Source organism: Chelonia mydas, unplaced genomic scaffold (assembly GCF_015237465.2).
Source record: "Chelonia mydas isolate rCheMyd1 unplaced genomic scaffold, rCheMyd1.pri.v2 scaffold_69_arrow_ctg1, whole genome shotgun sequence".
Taxonomy (NCBI): Eukaryota; Metazoa; Chordata; order Testudines; family Cheloniidae; genus Chelonia; species Chelonia mydas.
This window is the reverse complement of record NW_025111277.1, coordinates 1-21261: the sequence shown is the minus strand read 5'-3', so window position 1 is coordinate 21261 and position 21261 is coordinate 1. Positions and strand designations below refer to the sequence as shown.

Sequence of the window (21261 nt, the reverse complement as noted above, 5' to 3'; positions counted from 1 at the left end):
TGATCACGGACCCTGCTGGGAGGGCAGGGTTTGGACCAGCCCCCCGTCCCGCAGCTTTAGCTCTGTCAGAGCAGGCCTCGGTCTCTGTTCCTGTGTCAGTGCCCATATCCCTCCCCGCCAGCCCAGTCCCCGTCACTCTGCCACCTGCCACTCCATGACCAGCTGTCTCGTCCCAGATGAGGCACCGGCCCAGAAATAGCCCCCAGTGCCCTGTCCCACACCCGGCCTCCGTTTGCGGCTTGCTCGGATCTCGGGCTTTCCCGATCCCTGGGAGCAGCAGCCCCCACCCCAGGTGAGTGAGCAGCCTGTTCGGCTTTACATTTCCCAGCCCAACTGGGACCCCAGCCACTAGGACCCCAGGCTGTTTGATGACAGTGGGAAGAGACAGAGCCTATTTCACCAGCCCTTTGAGCATTGCGGGGGCACAGGGCAGTCCTTTGGATGCAGGCTAGGGCCTGGGCTGGAAGGGCGGCTATGATGCACCTTGTCTAGCCATCCCATGCACCTGCGTTGGGGGCTCCAGGGGGGCTCCAGCCTTGGGCTGTCGTAACTTGCCGGGGAAGAGGATGCCCATCTGGTACCGTCTAACCAGTGACCGATCCCCTCCCATTGAAATTCAGCCCCGCTGCACTTCTCTTTCCCGTCTAGGGTGACCAGATGTCCCGATTTTATAGGGACAGTCCCGTTAGTTGGGGCTTTGTCTTATATAGGGACACCCCTATACCCCCCACCTCCGCCCCAATCTTTCACATTTGCTATCTGGTCACCCTATTCCCGTCCCATCCCCGCTGTGAGTCGGGAGCAGCGGAGAGCTCTTTGCTGAGCAATCATCATTCACTGATGATTCTGGTCTCTCTAGCAACCCAGAAGCACTTTCCTCTGCGGGCCTATGGGGCAGAGTTTGCAGCCGGAGCCATCTGGGGAGAGGAGTGGTAAGAGACACGGCAATAACGAACCTGACCATTCTGGGCCCTGGTCCTGCATGGAGCCTTCACTACATCAGCCAGTAACAATGGCTCACATCCTAGGGTCTCTCTTCAATTTAATGCATTTTTTTCTCGACACCCTCCCCCTTTCTTCCCTGAATCCGTCAGACTCACCCAGAACCCATCAACTCACCCGGCACCCTCACCTACCACTTGCTATTATATTTGTATTAGAGAAACAAGTAGGTGACCCCACTGAGACCAGGGCCCCGTTGTGCTGGGCACTGCCCAGACACACAGTGAGAGACAGTCCCTGGCCCAGCTAAGATCAGGGCCCCATTGTGCCAGGGGCTACACCGACACACAGGGCGAGACAGTCCCTGCCCCAGCTGAGATCAGGGCCCCGTTGGGCCGGGCGCTGCCCAGACACACAGGGAGAGAGAACGAGTCACTGCCCCAAGGAGTTTACAATCTAACTAGACAAGGGGAGGTCTGTTTTCCCCATTTCACAGCTGGGTTACTGAGGCCTAAGGAGATGAAGGTTCAGATGTGGAGCTGGGCAGGAAAATGTCAAGACAATGTGAGTTTGCAGGTCGATGTTAGAGCACGTAGAGTCACTGACCTTTAATCACAAGGTGATGCTCAACCATCACCATAGCAGAGCTGGGTCCCATCCATCTATCTGCCCCCCCTCCCGCAGCCATCCATCCCTCCCCCAGACCACAGCAGGTCTGGTGGCCCCAGCAGCAGATACTCCCAGCCTCCCAGCACATGGGTTCCTAGCTGAGGTCACTGCGGCTGGTGGGCCCACACTGACACCGTCTGCCTTTGCTTTGGAGGTGGAAGGAAGCCGGCTGAGACGGCTGGGGAGGGGTCTGAGCTGGAACGGGGCCTCTGTGTGATTGTGGACAGCTTCTACAGATATGCCGAGGGCCCGCCTGGAGCGAAGGCGCTGGACCAGGTGGCTTTCCAGAACCTGCTCAGCAACGAGCTGAGCCATCAGCTCACGGTGAGACCCGGCTACTGGCTCCCCAAGGCAACCAGAGCCATCAGCCACGGACGGCTAGCAAAGGGGATCTGCTGATACCCCTCCGCCCGCCCTCCAGCCTCCTGCTATCCCAGCCCTGGGCCTCCCCCGAGCTCTGCCAGTGCCCCTCAATCCCGACCTTCAGCCCCCTGTTATCCCAGCCCTGGGCCTCCCCGCAGCTCTGCCGGTGTGCCTCAATCCCGACCTGCATCCCCCTGTTATCCCAGCCCTGGACTCTCCCCACCCTGTCCCCAAGCTCTGTTGGTTCCCCTCAGTCCTGACCCAGAGACCCCTGCTAGCCCAGGTCTTGGCTCCCCTCCCCACAGCTCTGCCAATGCCACTAAATCCTAATCCACTGACCCCTGCTATGCCAGCTCTGGCTCCCCACAGCCCTCACAGCTCTGCCAATGGGCCTTGAGCTTGTATCTCACTTCTCCTTTATACACACACGTGTGGGGGGGGAGCCCTGCCAGGTGGATCCTCTCCAGTAGGGGGTGGTATCGCTTCCACCCTGGCAGTAGAGCCTGTTACTGATCCACATGCCGGACGCTGCCCCGAGCGGTGACTCGCTGTTTCTTCGGTGTGTTTTAGAACACAGAGGTCGAGGCGGCCGTGATGCGCACCTTTGAGAAGTTAGATGCCAACAAAGATCAGAAGATCTCCTTCGACGAGTACTGGCAGCTCATCGCCTGGATTTGCCAAGTGATCCGGCGCCGCGATTATAACGAGTAGTGACCGGGGAGCTGTGGCTGGTGGGGAAACCGAGGCACACGCCTCATCGGGAAATGCCTCCAAATCCTTTGCCTAAAGACTCAAAGCAAACCTGCACCTCCCCCACCCTTGTAAACCCAGTGCCCTTAATCTATCTGCCTGCTGGGATCCCCCCACCCCCACCCCCGTTCTGCACGTCTCATGCTGCCCCCATCACCCTCTGCCAGGATCCCACCCTGAACACCCCTCGGCCTTTGCTCTCCATGCTGCCCATCTCCCCCACTGCTGGGATTCACCCTGTACACCCCGAATCCACCCTGGCCTGTGCTCCCCATGTCACCCACCTCCCCTGCTGCCAGGATCCCTTGCCATTAAACGCCCCCTCCAGCCCTGGCACGGGACCTGCACCCCGCCCATCTCTCCATCAGCTGGGCTCCCACGCCAATCCCTGCCCCGTCGCTGGGATCTCTCCCCCACCCCCTACGGCCTGTTCTCTCCACGCCACCCACCGCCCCGCTGTCACTCGGTAACACGGCTTGAATAAAGAGCAGGCTCTGAGCTCCGGCCATGCCTCTCTTCTTACTGCAGCCCAGATACGTTGGGTCGGTTCCGATGCGTGGACGCGCAGGACAGCGCACAGCCAGCAGGGGGCAGTGGGGCGCTCCCAGGCTGGGCACATCATTGTCACACTGCAGGGAGGACGTGGACAGGCCAAGTTCTGATGAAAAGTTCTGGGACCTTCTCAGCCGCCCTGGCCTCCTCCCCCCTGCCATCCTCTGGGTCCCAGCAGCAGGATCGGGGCTGCCCGCCCCAGGAGGGACCCAGGGGCTGGCCAGGCTGTTATATGGCGGGGCATGGGGCAGATTGGTGCAGCAGACACAGTCAGAGCAGGAGGGGCCGCGTCTACACCAGAAGCACTTGCCTGGTGCGTCGTGCCAGCAAAGCGCTCCTAGGGTGCACGCAACTCCTGCTGGCAACGCTGTCGTCGTGGAGGGAGCCTGGAGCGCAGGGCCTGGGGTAAGACCCGAGGCCGTGCTGCGAACCAAACTCAGGCCCTGTGTCGAAGCAGGTGCCGACAAGTTCAGTATCCGGTACAGGAACTTGGCAGCAGTTTCGCGAGTGCTGCTAAAACACAGGCGCCCCTAAGCCGTACGAGGTGCTGGGTGTTCGTCGGCAGACGCTCCAGAGGCTGGGACAGGCCCAGCACAAAGCTAGGGCAGAGGCACAATCCTGACAGCTGGTACAGGCGCACACGACCCCAAGGAAAGAGGAGGCCAGGGTGATGGATGGGGCTGGCCACGGGTACAAGGCGCAGGGGAGTAACTAACCAACATCACGTGGGTTCTGCTGTGCCACTTGTTTGGATCTGGGGACCGAAGAGATTCAGAGGAGGGGGATCTTTGCCTGGCATAGGGGGCAGTGGAAAGTCCTGCCGCTGACCGAGCTGGTCCATTGTCACAGGCAGACACGCCTTACAGCCCCTGTACGCGTACGGGCCACTCGTACCGTGCTCTGTTGGCAATAAACCTGGCCAGACACCTTCACCGCTGAACCGAGCGTGTGGCCGTTCAGGGCAGGTCGATGGAGGTCTGCTGAGCCAGCTGTCTGCAGGGCTGGCGTGGCAGACAGAGAGGGCAGACAGACACGCAGGCGAAACTGACACCCCTGGAGTGGAGATGCTGTGTAGGTTTGCCCTACTGCGTGATACACCAGCAATTGACGTAGATCCAGCTGTTTTCTTGCAGATGCTGCCTGCCAGAGAACCTACTGAATGGACAGTGACCGATTTATCAGGCATTGCGATGTCAGGATTTAATATTGGTATCCAGACACTGAACACGAGCGTTTTGAGGAACACGCGTCTGTTTGGAGGCCATGTCATTGACCCCAGACTGGGACTGGGGCTAAGGGGGGATTTGTCCACATAATTTCTCGTCACTATGGCACTGCCATCAGCAGTACAAATAGTTTCTTTCCCCCCTTGCCTTTATGTGGTTTGCAGCAGTGAGTTGGTTAATTTTTGCTTGCGTTTGGTGAAACAGTTTAGCGATGTCACGCGCATTGTAAGAGGGGTACGGCTTCTCCAGCAGCCTGCCCTGAATGCCGGGAATTCCAGGCTTAGAGAGTTTCCCCCCTGCTGGTCACAATAGTGAATGTTCTGTTACGTACATATATTTTTCCTATTAGCCTGTTTCCAATAGGCCTTCAGATCCGGATCATCTCGAAATGTAACCCATCATTCCATCTCGACTTTGGAGTCTGCTACTTGGAGAGATCCCAGACTGTGGAATAGTCTCTTACCCAGCCCCTTTGGCCTGGGCACAGTTCTGATAAGGGGCGAGTAGATCACTTCACAGAGATGTTTACAGCAATCATACAGTGGCTTTTACACTGTAGCCAAATGTATCCATATTTCAGCTAGAAACCACTTGCTGGGCCAGGTCTAACTGGTGTTTAAAGATGTATATTACTCAGCAAAGTGAGTTCCTGTGGCTGGGGTTTTAAATCTTTATCACTGAAATGAGGATAAATGTGGCTACAGTGTAAAAGCAACTGTTTGGTTAACTTTAACATTTTGCATAAGCAGGCATAGTATATATTGTTATACTTTTGACATCTTTGCTATAACATTCTTATAATTATACTTGAAGGTGCAAACAAATTTATAAAAACAAGGGCTGTCAATTAATCACAGTTAACTCATGCAATTAACTCATAACTAATTAACTAGATTTAAAAAATGAATCATGATTAACCTCAGTTTTAATCACACTGTTAAACAATAATAGAATACCAATTTAAACGTCTTGTAAATATTTTTGGATGTTTTCTACATTTTCAAATATACTGATTTCTATTACAACACAGAATACAAAGAGTAAAGTGCTCACTTTATATTACTTTTGATTACAAATATTTGCTCTGTAAAAAGAAACAAAAGAAATAGTATTTTTCAATTCACCTAATACAAGTACTGTAGTGCAATCTCTTTATCGTGAAAGTGTAACTTATAAATGTAGAATTATTTGTTTTTTACATAACTGCACTCAAAAACTTTAGAGCCTACAAGTCCACTCAGTCCTACTTCTCCTTCAGCCAATCGCTAAGACAAACAAGTTTGTTTACATTTGCGGGAGATACTGCTGCCCCCTTCTTATTTACAATGTCACCTGAAAGTGAGAACAGGTATTCACATGGCACTGTTGTAGCCGGCGTTGCAAGGTATTTATGTGCCAGACATGCTAAATATTCATGTGCCCCTTCATGCTTCGAACACCATTCCGGAGGCCATGCGTCCATGCTGATGACGGGTTCTGCTCAATAACGATCCAAAGCAGAGTGGACCGAGGCATGTTCACTTTCATCATCTGAGTCAGATGCCACCAGCAGAGGATTGATTTTCTTTTTGGGGGATTTGGGTTCTGTAGTTCTCTAATCGGAGTGTTAGTCTTTTAAGACTCTTGACAGCATGCTCCACACCTCGTCCCTCTCAGATTTTGGAAGGCACTTCAGATCCTTGAACCTAGTGCTGTAGCTCGCTTTCATAGAATCATAGAATATCAGTGTTGGAAGGGACCTCAGGAGGTCATCTAGTCCAACCCCCTGCTCAAAGCAGGACCAAGTCCCAGTTTTTGCCCCACATCCCTAAATGGCCCCCTCAAGGATTGAACTCACAACCCTTGGTTTAGCAGGCCAATGCTCAAACCACTGAGCTATCCCTCCCCCTTTCCAAATCTTACATGGGTACTTTCTTTGAGTTTGGTCAAATCTGCAATGAAAGTGTTCTTAAATTGAACAACATGTGCTGGGTCGTCATCCGAGACTGCTAGAACATGAAATATATACGTCCGAATGCGGATAAAACCACGGAGCAGGAGACATACACTTCTCCCCCAAGGAGTTGAGCCACAAATTAAGGCATTTTTTAAACAAGCATCCGCAGCATGCCCTCTGGAATGGTGGCCGAAGCATGAAGGAGCACATGAATGTTTAGCAGAATGGTATTCAATTATTGCTGAACAGTGCGATGAAAACTGCGATTGATCGCGATTCATTTTGTTAAGCGTTTGATGGCCCTAATAAAATTACACCCCCCCCGAAATTGACATTTTGCTCTTGTTACCTTTACATCAACGCTGAGGTTTCCCCTTACATGGTTTCCTTTGAATAAAAAAGCTGTGATTAATAAAAAAGAGCATTCTTTTTGTTTGCAATTACATGACTTGTTGAGGCAAAAATATATACACATCTATTTATCACTCAGGCCTTTTTGCGCTTTGCAAACAAATGAATAGGTATGATAATAGTTATATGCCAAACAGTGCGGTACCACGTCTGTTACAAAAAGTATAAAACTGACTTGTTGCAACACGTTTTTTTATTAATAGTCACATGACACAAACAACATACAACACAGGATAACATATATGACATGCAAAATGAACTTGCAATCGTTTTTAAAAATGCTATCACACGGAAATAAGACAAGGCCATGTTATAAATCTCAGTCCGTGTTTAGGATTAGAAGCAGGGTCTGCATTTCTGTTGCTCGGCAGCCCTGTCTTCACAAAAGTTCGGAGTAATTCCAGCTGCTGCATTCCTGAAGGGTTAAAATAGTTAATTCCCTGGGCTTAGACACCTTGAATACGGCGTGCAGATGTGGTCGCCCCATCTCAAAAAAGGTATCTTGGAATTGGAAAAGGTTCAGAAAAGGGCAACAAAAATTATTAGGGGTATGGAACAGCTTCCCTATGAGGAGAGATTAATAAGACTGGGACTTTTCAGCTTGGAAAAGAAGTGACTAAGGGGGGGATATGATAGAGGTCTATAAAGTCACGAGTGGTATAGAGAAATTAAATAAGGAAGTGTTATTTACCCCTTCTCATAATACAAGAACAAGGGGCCACCAAATGAAATTAATAGGTAGCAGGTTTAAAACAAACACAAGAAAGTATTTTTTCATGCAACACACTGTCAACCTCTGGAACTCCTTGCCAGAGGGATTGTGAAGGCCAATACTATAACGGGGTTCAAAAGGGAGCTAGGTAGATTCATGGAGGATAGGTCCATCAATGTCTATTAGCCAGGATGGGCAGGAATGGTGTCTGTGGCCTCTGTTTGCCAGAAGCTGGGATTGGATGACAGGGGATGGATCACTTGATGATAACCTGTCTGTTCATTCCCTTTGGGGCACCTGGCATTGGCCACTGTCAGAGGACAGGATACTGGGCTTGATGTACATTTGGTCTGACCCAGCATGGCTGTTCTTATGTTCTTATTAAAAAGAAAGTTTTTAGCTTGTTTTCTTTGTTCGTTTGTTGTTTTGTTTTCAGCTGCTTCGTCTTTTTCAGCGAGGGAGGGTTCTGTAATAACTGTAACTTTTCACTTTTAAAAGGAGGAGAGGGCAGAAGTGAGGGGAGGCGGGGGGAACGGGGTGAGAAGCGACCTAGGAAGGGAGGGAGACCTGAGCCAAGGGAAATTAGTGAACTCTGTCACGTTGTCTTAAAGTACAGGCAGCAGCAGTGAGTTTAGCAAACGGAGAGAGGACATAAAGGAAAACTTAACCAGTGTGGTAAAATCTTTGAGAATAAAGATTATATTAAGAGCTGTGAGCGAGGAATGAGGCTCCGGGGGTGAAACACGTCGGGAACCCGCACCCCTGCTTTAGATCCTGGCTCTCAGTGGAGAGTGGGGGTTGTCGCCTGCTCTTGAAAAACTTGAGTTTGTTCCCCCAGTGTCTGTTGCTTTTGAATGCCTGCCAACTGGGTTGCAGGAGGGCCCTTGCCAGCTGCAGTTAACTGTTTCTGGGCACCTCCAGGTGTCAATGCAGCAATCCCAGGTGTTAACCCACTCATTCTCGGGTTTTCGCTTGGAAGTTCTTTTTTATCACTCCCCTGCGATCAAATCACAGCTCCTGTCTCCTCATGTGCTCTGTCGCCTGGTCCATTTTTAACTTCATCTGATTTACCAACCCAGTGGCAGTATTGTTTGCTACTTCTCCTTCCTGGGCACTTACTTCTCCCGTTCGGTCTAGGTCTTGGTTCAGGTTTTACAGGAACCTGGCTCTTATCCTACGGGTGACCCCTGCCCGTGGCTTGTTAGGTGGCCGGTTTGGGTCATTCCCAATGTCCCCATTGCAGCACCCATTCCAATGATTCCGTGTTCCAGCTTTCAATTCTGCTCTGGCCACCACGTTCCCTTTCTGTCCCCATTGTTCAGGCTCTACAAAAGTGCTCAAAGTGTGTTGTTGCCCAGCAAGATTCAGACCAGGGAGCGGCAGGTCTCTCTTTCGCAGGTTCTCTACAGCTGTTTCCACCCTTGTAGGCGGTTTTGGGTGCTTGCCTTAAGGTATCATGTCTGCATTGCCTGCTTCCCAGCCTCTGCTCGTTCTCTTGTTCCTTTTAACTCTTTTTCTGTTCTTGTTACTAGCCCCTGGCGTGTCGTCTTAACCATTTAACAGCCATGGCCATAGTTTGCATACTGTCCATTTCTAACTTATTACTTTTCAAGGCTACAGTCTCGGCCTGAGCCTTACAGGTTTGCCGAGCAGTCGTCAGGGTGCTCACACCCGATTCTCGTCTCTCTAGCAAACCAGGAGCACTTTCCCCTGCGGGCCCATGGGGCAGAGTTTGCAGCCGGAGCCGTCCGGGGAGAGGAGCGGTAAGAGACGCGTCGTTAACGAATCTCACCATTCTGGGCCCTGGGGAACTGGTTCGCTGAAGTTCTGCGTGGAGCCTTCACCACATCAGCCAATAATAATGGCCCAAGTCCTAGGGTCTCTCTTCAATTTAATGCAAGATTTTCTCGGCACCCGCCCCCTTTCCCCACAATCATCATCGTAGCAGAGCTGGGCCCCATTTGTCTCGCTAGCCCCACACACACCGCCATCCACCCCTCTCCCAGACTGCAGTAGGTCTGGTGTCCCCAGCAGCAGGTATTCCCCAGCCTTCCCAGGACATGGGCTCCTAGCTGAGGTCTCTGGGGCTGGTGGGCCCACAGTGACACCGTCTGCCTTTGCTTTGGAGGTGGGAGGAAGCCGGCCCAGATGGAGGGGGAGGGCTCTGAGCTGGAACGGGGCCTCCATGCCATCGTGGGCAGCTTCTACAGATACGCCGACGGCTCCGAGGGAGCTAAGGAGCTGGACCAGGCGGCTTTCCAGACATTGCTCAGCAATGAGCTGAGCCGTCAGCTCACGGTGAGACCCGGCTACTGGCCCCCCAAGGCAACTGGAGACATCAACCACTGGCTCCTAGCAAAGGGGGGTCTGTCTGTGACCCTCAACCCTGCCCTCCAGCGCCCTTCTGTCCCAGCCCTAGGCTCCCCGCCAACTCCACTGGGGCCCCTCAATACCAACCCACAGCCCCCTGCTCTCCCAGCCCTGGGCTCCCCCCACAACTCTGCCGGTGCCCCTCACTCCCCACTCAGAGACCCCAGTTAGCCTAGCCCTGGCTCCCCACACACACAGTGCCCTGCTGGCACCCCTCAGTCCCGATCCACATCCCCCTGCTCTCCCAGGAGCTAGCCCTGCCAGTGCCACTAAATCCTGACCCACAGACCCCCCGCGATGCCAGCAGTGGGTCCCGACAGCCCTCACAGCTCTGCCAATGGGCCTCGAGCTTGACTTGTATCTCACTTCTCCTTCACACACCCTCACGTACGTCTGTGTGTGGGGAGCCCTGCTAGTCTGACCCCCTGCAGCAGGGGGCAGCAGCGTGCACGCACTCACACAGACACACAAAGGGCAGCAAAGCCCCTTCCTGAGCCAGGTGCCCGATGGTTCCCCAGCAGTGACTTGCTGTCTCCCGGGTGCGTTTTAGAGCTCCGAGGACCAGCAGGCAGCGCTGGACCTATTTGAGAAGGTGGATGCCAACAAGGATCAGAAGATCTCCTTCGACGAGTACTGGGATCTCATCGTAGAGATCTGCCGCGTGATCCGGCGCAGCACTTATAACGAGTAGCGACCGGGAAGCGGTGTCTGGTGGGGAAACTGAGGCACGCGCCTCATCGGGAAATGCCCCCAAACCCTTTGCCTGAAGCACTCAAAGCAAACCTGCACCTCCCCCACCACACCACACCCCTGCTTAACCCAGCGACCTTAATCTGTCTGCCCACCCCCCATCCCCGTCCCCATCCTGCACATCTCATGCTGCTGCAGCTGGCCCTGTCCCCCACACCTGGATCCCATCCTGATCACCCCTTGGCCTTTGCTCCCCATCTCCCCCACTGCTGGGAGTCACCCCGTACACCCTGAATCCGCCCTGGCTTGTGCTCCCCGTGTCACCCATCTCGCCTCCAGCCCTGGCATGGGAGCCCCACACGACCCAGCTCTCCATCAGCTGGGCTCCCCCGCCGATCCCTGCCCCATCACTGGGATCTCTCCCCCACCCCCTACGGCTTGTTCTCCCCACGCCACCCACCGCCCCGCTGTCACTCGGTAACACGGCTTGAATAAAGAGCCTGCTCTGAGCTCCGGCCGCGCCTCTCTTCTTATTGCAGCCCGGACTGGACGGGTTGTTTCCGATGCGTGGACGCGCAGGACAGCACACAGCCAGCAGAGGGCAGTGGGGCGCTCCCAGGCTGGGCACATCATTGTCACACTGCAGGGAGGACGTGGACAGGCCAAGTTCTGATGAAAGGTTCTGGGACCTTCTCAGCCGCCCTGCCACCCTCCCAGCACCCGCCCTGCCATCCTCCCTGCCCTGCCGTCTCCACCCGCTCTGCCGTCTCCACCCGCTCTCTGACCTTCCCAACCTGTCTGCCACCCACACCTACTCTGTGACCTTCCCACGTGCTCCGTGACCTTCCCAACCTACTGAGATTGATGCAGTGCGAGTGTAGACCCTCTGTGACCTATGTCCGTCCTCCAGCAGCTGTCCCACAATGCCCGACAGGGACCACTCTGGTCACAACTGTGAACGCCACTGCCCAGGGGTCATGCAGACAGGCACCCCCCCCCCGCCCTTTAAAAATCCTGCATACTTTTTGAAATGCCTTTTCCTGATCGCCCACCGGTAATGGCCATATCACAAGTCTTTGCTTTGGGAGCTGGAGAAAGGAGAATCCATCACTCCTTTGGCACATGGATCAGTCCCTGTGGCCCCTGGAAAGCAAATTTTCTCAGAGCTGAAGGATAAGCGAGAATTAATAAGTGTGTATTAATGTTTCAATTTCAATTCAAATTTCCAAACAGTCACTAAATTGGCATGTAACTAGTTCACAAAACTACCCTCCTGCCTGAATACCCCCTCCCTCCCAGTGGAAAAATATCCCTCCCTCCCTGCTCAGAGCCCCCCCCCCCTTTTTTTTTGAGCTCCCAATGGAGGGACTTCTCTCCTCCATTCCTCACCCCCGCATTAATCTACCCATACTCAGTTCTTTCCACCCCCCACCCAGTTCCATCCACCCACCCCTTGTCAGTTCTCTTTGTCTTTCCAGGTGTTAATGCTGTGCTCTCCTGTCACAGCCCCTCACTGGAAAATTAAATAGGGGGTTCCTTGTCTCTCTCTGCTTCCCTCTCCTGTTGGGGTGGCTGACAAAGCTCCCTCTCATGGATTCAAACCGGACAGTTCTCCAGCCTGCAGGGGAGCTAGATTCCAGTGAATAAATCATGTGAACCAGCAGATTAGATCAGTGGCCAAAAAATCACCTGAGCATCATGACTAGAGAAGTCACTGATGTTCAGCCAGAACAGACGTTGATCATTCTGTGCTTGTGGCAAGGAGCAGAGAGATTCCCTTTCCTGCCATTCCACCCCTCTCCAGGACACGTGACATCCTGCTCTGTGAAGAGCTTGGGGAAACAGCCTGGGATTCACCGAGGATTCGTAGTCCAAAAAGGAGACACCTCCTGCCTAGATCCCCCCATATCCCCGCCAATACAGGAGCCACTGCATGCCCAGGCCCCTTGCTTCCCTGATTCCCCCAATAGAACACCCTGGACCTCTTCCCGTTTCGATCCCCTTCCGTCCCTGAACCACCCCAGTCCAGTCGTTTACCTCAATGGATAGAATCCCCCAAACCTTCCAGTGGAGGAAGAACCTGCCTCCTGGACTCCCACTACAGGATCCTCCTCCATTTGGATCTCTCCCCACACCCCGGCCCCCGGAACCCCTCAAGGGAAAAGCTTCCCCCTGCATGTTACTGGCTGTTCCGTCAAACCCAAAGCTCTCCGTAACTCTGCTCTCTGCGAGGCGGTATCAGGAGGAAGGTATCTGGGGGGAGGGATAGCTCAGTGGTTTGAGCATTGGCCTGCTAAACCCAGGGTTGTGAGTTCAATCCTTGAGGGGGCCATTTAGGGATCTGGGACAAAAACTGAGGCTTGGTCCCTGCTTTGAGCATGACCTCCTGAGGTCCCTTCCAACCCTGATAGTCTATGATTGTATGAACGTGCCCCCGGGGGGAGGGTGCCCACTGCTCAAGTCACCCCCCTGGCTCTGCGGCCCTTGATTCACAGAACCAGGCCACCGACCCTTTGTTACTCCTGCCCCCAATAACAGAGAGACCGGGGGGATCCCCGCAGCAGCCAACGTGACCCTTGGGAAAGCAGCCCCACCGCGGTGGGCGGGGGGCGTGTGCCCCAGCCAAGGCGATCAGTCCCTTCCCACAGCTCCGCGCCAGGGGCCGGGGCAGAGCCCACGCGGACCCCGCCGACACGTGCGCTGTGTCTGGTCTCCCCGGGGCGCTGGGCAGCCCGGTGCGGGGGGGTTACTGAGGGGGTCCGCGCTGGGGCGGGCGAGGGGGGACGCTGGGGAGCGGGCCGGCCTCCGGCCAGCAGAACGTGGAGCCGGAGCCCCCCTCCTCGAGCCGGCGCCACCCCAGCCGCCCTCTGCCCGTCACCCCGCGGCCCCGCCCCGCGCAGGGCCCTGTCAGCCAATCCGAGGCCGCTACTGCTCCACGCTTTTGTGGTTTGTGGTTAAGCTTCTCTGTCGCCATTTTGGGTGTCGTCTGTCTTACGCAAACCGCCGCCCGAGCAGCAGGACGGTGAGTGTCTGTTACCCCCCGGCCGGGGCAAGGGGTGCGCCGGTCCGAGGGGAGAGACCCAGCCCCAGAGACCCGCGGGGGGATAGTGGGGGGCCAGGGGGAGACCCAGCCCCAGAGACCCCCGGGGGAGAGGGGGATAGTGGGGGCCAGGGGGAGACCCAGCCCCATAGACACCCGGGGGGGGTGGAGAGGTTGTGGGGGGCAGGGGGAGACCCAGCCCCATAGACACCCGGGGGGGGCGGGGAGGTTGTGGGGGGCAGGGGGAGACCCAGCCCCATAGATACCCGGGGGGGGCGGGGAGGTTGTGGGGGGCAGGGGGAGACCCAGCCCCATAGATACCCGGGGGGGGCGGGGAGGTTGTGGGGGGCAGGGGGAGACCCAGCCCCATAGACACCCGGGGCCGGGGGGATAGTGGGGGCCAGGGGGAGACCCAGCCCCAGAGACCCCCGGGGGGCGGGGGGATAGTGGGGGGCATGGGATTGGATCGGGGGAGGAGATCCCCACCCCCAGAGGCACTGGATGTTTGCGGGGGGGAGGAGGAGGGAGATCCAGTCCCATAGACCCGCAAGGGACAGGGAGATGTTGGGGTCAGGAGCAGAGAAGGGGGGGCTGGCAGCGACCCAGCCTGGGGTGCAGGGGAAATGGGGTGGGTTGCAGGGAACTGGGAAGAGACACATGGCGGGGGGGGGGGGTTGACACGTTGGTGACAGGGAAACTGACTCACTCCGAGTACATGAGGGTGGGGTGGAGGCAGATCCTGGAGCTCCCAGGATAATTTCTGGGGGTTCTGATTCCCCACTCGGCTGGGGACTGAGCTACCAGCATCTTCCCCAGGGTCCCCCAAACCCTGCTGTAAGAGGCACTCTTTGCTGTTTGGTTTCTGAACCTTTCAGAAGGAATGAGATCACATTTTCAATCCTCTGCATCCACTAGGGCTAGAAACTCAATTTAATTTTTTTTAAATGAAAGCTGAAGTTCTCATATAGCCATTGGACATCAGCACCAAGAGTGGGCTCTTAGAAACCTCAAATACCATGAGACCCATGATAAAGTCACATGGTGGCAATACGGGGGCTGAGACTTTCCAAGCAGTCATTTAGTGATTTAGATGCGTAATTATCTGAATTGAAGAAATGCCTAGATTAGCAGTTCTCAAATGAATTTTTGCTCTGTCTGCACATGCAGTCATAGCAAATTCACAGTGGCCATAGTTTGAACAGTTAACCATGTGACTAAACTGTCAGTGTAATATTTTATTTGGAAGTGTCATGCAAATACAGTCATTTCAGTGTAAAGCATCTCTTATGATTTGCATAAATTTCAGTGCTTCCTGTTAAATTTGGTTCCAACAGAACTAAGGACTTTTCTTCCCACACACTAACTTACCCTCTTTATCGTGTAAGTCACTGCTGCGCTTTGCAAAAGGTAGTGCTAACAAGCCGGAGTTCCTTGGGTCACTCTTACTGAGTCTGGTGTAAGCTGGTCACTTTCCGTGCCTCTTTTTTAGCAAAAAAGTTTTGTCTATCCATTGTAGTGCACACAAAATGTGAAGCAACTCTTGTGGTGGGGGCTGCCCTTGCTAGTGGGTTCCTCCCAACTGGAACCTTTGGGAGACTGCTAGTGCCCGTACACCAGGGTGCTCTGTGCGTTATGCTGCTGTTCTGGCTGGCCCTGGCCCTGCAGCAGTAACAGCCTGTGTCCTCTCCCGGTTGGACCCATGCAGTCACTGCCGTGCCAGCCAGCCCCAGAGCTGCTTTTGGGGCTCAGCAGTGACCTATAGCCTCTCCCTGCCAGCATCTTCCTGCTTCCGCTTCCTCTTCTCATGCTGTATGATGAAGCAACAGCAGAGCAGAATCCTCCACTGGGTAACAGGCACCTGCTTCTGCCTGGTTCCTCCCCCTGAAAGCTGATTAGCTTAGAGCCATGGGCTCCTTTGGTGAGTGACACTGCCCTCCTCCAATGGAGGTGAGCAGGGAAACAGGGGGGTCGGGCTAATCAGGGCCCTGCTGCCAGTGCCCCTTATGAATCAAGATAAGGCGGACATGGAGAGAGGGCTCATTCCGTCCCACATCCAGAAGCACCAGCAACCTTGCTACGCTCAGTGAAACATCCCTAGGCTCCCTGGGGCAGAGACTGTGGGAAGGAGCTCTGGGATCCCAAATGTTGTGGTGGCTGCTTGTGAAGTCTCTGGTGGCAGCACTTGAGAATCACTGGCCTAGATGATCCAGCTGAGGTGAGGGCCCTCTTGTGCACTTGTCAAGGTTCCTTCCCCACTTTGAACTCTAGGGTACAAATGTGGGGACCTGCATGAAAACCTCCTAAACTTTTACCAGCTTAGGTTAAAACTTCCCCAAGGTACAAACTATTTTACCCCTTGCCCTTGGTTTTCCACTGCCACCACCAAACATTTCTCTGGGTTCCTGAGAAAACATTGTTTGGAAATGTCTTTCCCCCCCAAAAATCCTCCCAACCCTTGCACCCCACTTCCTGGGAAAGGTTTGGTAAAAATCCTCACCAATTTGCATAGGTGACCACAGACCCAAGCCCTTGGATCTTAGAACAATGAAAAAAGCATTCAGTTCTTGAAAAGAAACATTTTAATAGAAGAAACAGTAAAAAGAAAAGGATCACCTCTGTAAGATCAGGATGGTAAATACCTTACAGGGTAATTAGATTCAAAACATAGAAAATCCCTCTAGGCAAAACCTTAGGTTACAAAAAGACACACAGACAGGAATATTCATTCTATTCAGCACAGCTTACTTTCTCAGCCATTTAAAGACATCATAATCTAACGCATATCTAGCTAGATTACTTACTAAATTCTAAGACTCCATTCCTGTTCTGTCCCCGGGGAAAAAGCATCACGCAGACAGGCACAGACCCTTTGAAGTTCTCCTCCTCCCAGCTTTTGAAAGTATCTTGTCTCCTCATTGGTCAGGTGCCAGCTAGGTTATCCTAGCTTCTTAACCCTTTACAGGTGAAAGGAGTTTTCCTCTGGCCAGGAGGGATTTTAAAGGTGTTTACCCTTCCCTTTATATTTATGACAGCACTTATCTTCCTTTAATTTTAGTGGAAGATGTGACTGGGGTGGGGGGAGGGCATTAAAACCATGGATTTGGGATTTTTTTGGAGGGGGGGGAGGACTTCTGGAGCCGTACCTCTTTCTGTCTTATTAGTGGCCAAGGTATCCCTACTCAATCCCTTTTTTCACTACATTTAACTTTCTGGAGGGGGAATCACTCAAATTATATTTTCCGTGAGATGACATGGGGAAGATAAGCCTGAAGGAGCAGTATTTATATTTTCCTTTTCTCCTGGGGAAAGATAGAGGAGAGCAAACTAAAATAATTTGACTTCTGCTCAAGTAGTTGCTTGATTGTCAGTGTGGCAGAGTTGCTGTTTCACTTCAGGTGATTTAAATGACATATGGGTCTCCACAGTGAGAGTGAGGACTTGGGCTCTGTTCTGGTTCCTGGGATGGGCATGAGGTCTAGCGGTTGGAGCACTTACTTTATGCCCAGCTCAGGTTTGGGGCATTGTACAATGGTTAAAGTAGAGGATGAGTCAGGATCTGAAGTTCTAGTCCAATGTCTGTTACTACATTAATTATGTGAAGATGGCAGGGGGTTGGTTACTGCTTCCACCTTAATTTCACCCTCTGGGAAATGGATGAAAGCATGCTCACGTTATCCAGACATGTCAACATGGTTCTGTTTAACTGAAAGTAGGGATAACCCATTAGTGTTGTAAAGCCATGGGCACGCCTCAGATGAAGTTATATAAAAAGCTAATTCTGGCCTTGATTAACAAGAAGGGAATGTAATGCTGACACCTAGTGGAGTTTTACAGCATTGCAGCAGAATGATGAGGGCTGAGGCAGTACAGACCAGATGTCACTCATTGCATTATATTCGCAAAAAGAAAAGGAGGACTTGTGGCACCTTAGAGACTAACCAATTTATTTGAGCATAAACTTTCGTGAGCTACAGCTCACTTCATCGGATGCATAAAGTGGAAAATACAGTGAGGATGTTTTTATACACACAGACCATGAAAAAACGGATGTTTAAATTGGTTAGTCTCTAGGGTGCCACAAGTACTCCTTTTCTTTTTGCGAATATTTTATTTGGTTGCTTCAGTGTATAAAGGGAAACATCTTAAATTCCTTCTTTTTAGAAAGACTGAGTATAGGATATACTGGCTCTTCATCCATCTCTTCTTGGACAACAACTTTTTACAGCCAAGTAATGACTATTAAAACAATCGGAATGAGTAACAGAGCCCACCAAGCTGGATCTGAAATCAAGCCAAACAGAACAGGAGTCAGGTTAAACCATTTAGAGAACAGGTTTATATACACACAGCCACCTCTGCCTTCATTTGGTTGGAAGGCTGCAAAATACCAGTACTCATGTGGGTTAACATGGTTCCATAACTAATTTTATTGTGCAATATTACGGGGACAGGGAGGAGTTCCTGCTGGATTTTCAGTTAGCTAGTAATCGGCCTTGGCTCTGGAGTCAGAGGATGAACAGCACTTAAATTTAGCTGATGTCACTGTACTTCAGATAAGACCTTTGAATCCAAGGTAGTTGCTTGGGGAGTATTGACCTGGGAATGTTGTGTGGGAGTTTTACTGGGACTGTCTGCATTGGTAGTGGGATATCAGGGTGTGACTTCACTTGGGGGATGATACCTGAGCATGTAATCTGAGCCCAGGATGGGGCTGGGGCCAGGTGACACCTTCTGCCTGGGGAAACTGGACAAAGGCTGGAGTAGCCAGGGTGTGTGGCTGGCTGAGACTGCTGGAGGGGTTTTTTCAGTTTTGGACCTGGCTGGGGAAACAGAGGGAGGCCCAGGACCGGGGTCTAGGCTCCCTGCTCCCAAGATGACTGACGGGGTCCTGTTGTCTGTACCTACAACGCTCTGTTTTGGACTGTGTTCCTGTCATCTAATAAACCTTCTGTTTTGCTGGCTGGCTGAGAGTCACAGTGAATCGCAGGAAGTGGGGGATGCAGGGCCCTGACTCCCCCACACTCTGTGACAAGTTCCACAGGTTGCTTTTTTTTTTTTTTTTTTTTAAATGTACTGTAAAATGAGCAGTTTGACATTAGAGCAGATCAGTATCCACCTGAGTAATTATTTGCTGGTAGGTGGGCCATGAGGGACTTGCTGACAGGAGCTGTGCAAAAATGAGCAGTGAGCATGCCTGGAGGGATTTAAAAAAAAATCCTTCATGCGTTTGCAAGATTGCCTGTGACTCCAAAATGACTTCAGATTTGAATCACTAACCCTGCCCGGCACCACCATGAGGCATACCAAATTTTAAGACGATCCAGGTATGCATGTGGATTTTAGAGCACTAAGAGGAATCTTCCTTTAAACAGCAAAGTCTTCTCACTCTTAACTGTACCAGAGCTGGCGCTCCATTATAATACTGTATTAGATTAATCCTCACCAACCGCTTTGTTCTATCCAGATCCCCAGCACAAAATGATGCTGAAAGGGAGACATAATAGGAAGGATAGAGGTAGGATGGGGAGAAGGGGCTGATCTCAACATGACACACTCAACTGAATGAGAACACCCCAGGGAGGAGAATACAGCCTGAAACAACAGCTCGGAGACTAACTGCCCCCTGGGTGTTCCTATCTCCCTCTCCCCAGTGTTGGAGACCTGTGATAGGCATCAAGCACACCCATTCTCAGCGCCTCGCCCCAGTGTCAGTGGTGTGTTCTTGCTGCATGCTCCCAGCATGCCTGTTAATACTCAGCACCGTATCCAGGGGGAAGGGCTGCTCCAGATACTGGCTTACGTGAGGGAGCCAGGGATAACTGTCAGGCCCCACAGCTGGAACCTCCAGATCTCAACACACATGCAACAGAAAGGGGAAACACTCAATTCCCAATCCTCCAACCTCCCCTCCCACACACACTCCTCCAGATCCTTAGGTGCATGCACAGCAGGGAAGAATGTTGGGCTGACAGGCACACCGGCTACCAGGTTCCCCTTCCCAATGTCAGTCCATTTCCACTAGCCCTAACCTGAGCTCCCCAACCCCTCTCTCTTTCCCTACCTTCCCCTGGCTGCAGTCCCAAAACTCTGTCACCGATGTGCCCTGACTGGCCACTATACCAGTGGTAATGAAGGCTATGACTACAGGAGCACATTTTTGTCAGCCAGGGGTGTGAAAAACACCCCCCCAACGGACATAAATTTCACTGACAGAAGTACCAGCGTGTGCAGCACTAGAGCTGAGCTTTAGGAAAAGAATGAGTGCTTACGTGCGGCAGGAGCTTGGTTCCCAGGTATAACCGATGGAGGCGCCGCTGGAGCTGGAAGATAGAGGAGATCAGGGTGAGGATTTAAAGCACCGTGCAGGAAAGGGAAATGCTACAGACTCTCCCAATTGCCACAAGCCTTCTTCCATGAGTGTCCATACAGTGGGCAGCTATTCTCAATACAGTGCAGCCCGTCAACTGATCACTGCTCTTAGCCATCCCCCCTCAGGAGGCCTTGGAAATGCACGACATTCTGCCCCATCCCAGGGGTGGGAGCGTGGTGCAGCTGGAGATTTGTCATTTGCTAACACATGCTAGCTGGTCCATTACTTCATCAAAGCAAACCTTCATACCCACTGCTAATCCGTGGCATTCATGGCTCTTCATCTGCAAAGTGCCTCACAATCACTAATGTGACACATGAAGTTAGGGCTCTAGGGCAGTGGTCCCCAAACTTTGATTGTGCCTCTCCCCCATTCTTCCCCACTCACCCCTCCACCCCGGGGCGGGGGGAGAGAGAGCGAGCTTGGATCAGGTAAGGGGGGTGCAATCAAAAATCTGGGGACCACTGCCCTAGAGTCAATTGGGGTTATCGGGGATCAATGTGGAACTTACCCTGCACTGTCAGATTTATAAGAGCCACACATCCTGTAGACAGGGACAAGGTAACACTGTAAAGTCCTTGTAAAACTCTGCTCGCGTTCTTCACTATGAAATACCCCTGGGATACAGTGAACTGATCTGTGAACTTGCTATTCAAAAGATGAGACTTTCCATTGTTGATAAAAAGAACCGATTCCCAACTGGAATTGGTAGAGTTCCATTTCTCCACCTTCATCTGCGCTGATGTGTTGAGTGGAACAGCCACCTTGTGTCCTTCAGTTGCTAATTTGGAGATATTGAGACAGTCTTTGAAATCTAAAGAACAACAGAATAGATTTAGTTTGGCTCAGGGAGGCCTGTTCATGTCAGACACGAAGAAACTGATAAGAAGGGGTGGCAGCAAGTAGTGTTCAGGGTACCTGGACCGCACACCGTATTTGTGACATAGCTATTCCTTCTGCCTTCCTGTCCCTCACACTCTACCACCCTCTGAGGAAGCTCTCAAGATGGATCCCGTGTCAGCTCCTCTTGTTGTGAGCATATGAGGCTGTTGAAAAGACTAGCAGAGACATAGGTTGCGGTGTTGATGACTCAGCCTTATATCCAACCAGAACAGTCACTTGTACTGGTCATTGTTTGGACAAGATTGCAGCACGGATAAGAGAGCTGACTGCCTGTTACTTAACCTGGATGAGACTGAGGTGATGTTGGTTGAGGGAAGCCTCTGGAAG

General features: G+C 52.5%; 3 protein-coding genes across 5 annotated transcripts; 2 read left to right on the top strand and 1 right to left on the bottom strand.

Annotated features, from left to right (window-relative positions):
* The first annotated feature begins 865 nt into the window (after positions 1-865).
* Positions 866-2685, top strand: LOC102939462 (protein S100-A16-like). Its single transcript, XM_007068228.3, has 3 exons — positions 866-932; positions 1766-1935; positions 2545-2685. The coding sequence occupies exons 1-3, from the start codon at positions 890-892 to the stop codon at positions 2683-2685; spliced, it is 354 nt and encodes a 117-aa protein (XP_007068290.1). The 5' UTR covers positions 866-889.
* Positions 2686-7999: 5314 nt separating this feature from the next.
* Positions 8000-11129, top strand: LOC102939234 (protein S100-A16-like). 2 transcript variants are annotated; one of them, XM_037888845.2, is made up of 4 exons: positions 8000-9012; positions 9252-9324; positions 9690-9859; positions 10482-11129. In XM_037888845.2, exons 2-4 carry the CDS (start codon positions 9282-9284, stop codon positions 10620-10622), a joined length of 354 nt encoding a protein of 117 aa, XP_037744773.1. In that variant the 5' UTR covers positions 8000-9012; positions 9252-9281; the 3' UTR covers positions 10623-11129. The 2 variants fall into 2 exon arrangements, with proteins under 2 accessions (XP_037744773.1, XP_007068289.3); XM_007068227.3 differs by having other exon boundaries at positions 8816-8959.
* A 6625-nt stretch (positions 11130-17754) lies between these two features.
* On the bottom strand, positions 17755-20846 carry LOC114021370 (the record flags this gene model as incomplete). Of its 2 annotated transcripts, XM_043537650.1 has the most annotated exon segments (4): positions 17755-17864; positions 17899-17942; positions 19931-19981; positions 20543-20846. In XM_043537650.1, coding segments are annotated over 4 exon segments (495 nt in total), but the record flags the coding sequence as incomplete, so codon positions are not given.
* Positions 20847-21261: the final 415 nt, after the last annotated feature.

Bases quoted from the DNA above. Each gene is read 5' to 3' on its own strand.
- LOC102939462 (XM_007068228.3), top strand. From the start codon at position 890: ATGGGGCAGAGTTTGCAGCCGGAGCCATCTGGGGAGAGGAGTG. The intron at 933-1,765 runs GTAAGAGACACG...TTTGCTTTGGAG, and splicing joins GCCATCTGGGGAGAGGAGTG to GTGGAAGGAAGCCGGCTGAG. The intron at 1,936-2,544 runs GTGAGACCCGGC...GGTGTGTTTTAG, and splicing joins AGCTGAGCCATCAGCTCACG to AACACAGAGGTCGAGGCGGC.
- LOC102939234 (XM_007068227.3), top strand. From the start codon at position 8,816: ATGATTCCGTGTTCCAGCTTTCAATTCTGCTCTGGCCACCACGTTCCC. The intron at 9,325-9,689 runs GTAAGAGACGCG...TTTGCTTTGGAG, and splicing joins GCCGTCCGGGGAGAGGAGCG to GTGGGAGGAAGCCGGCCCAG. The intron at 9,860-10,481 runs GTGAGACCCGGC...GGTGCGTTTTAG, and splicing joins AGCTGAGCCGTCAGCTCACG to AGCTCCGAGGACCAGCAGGC.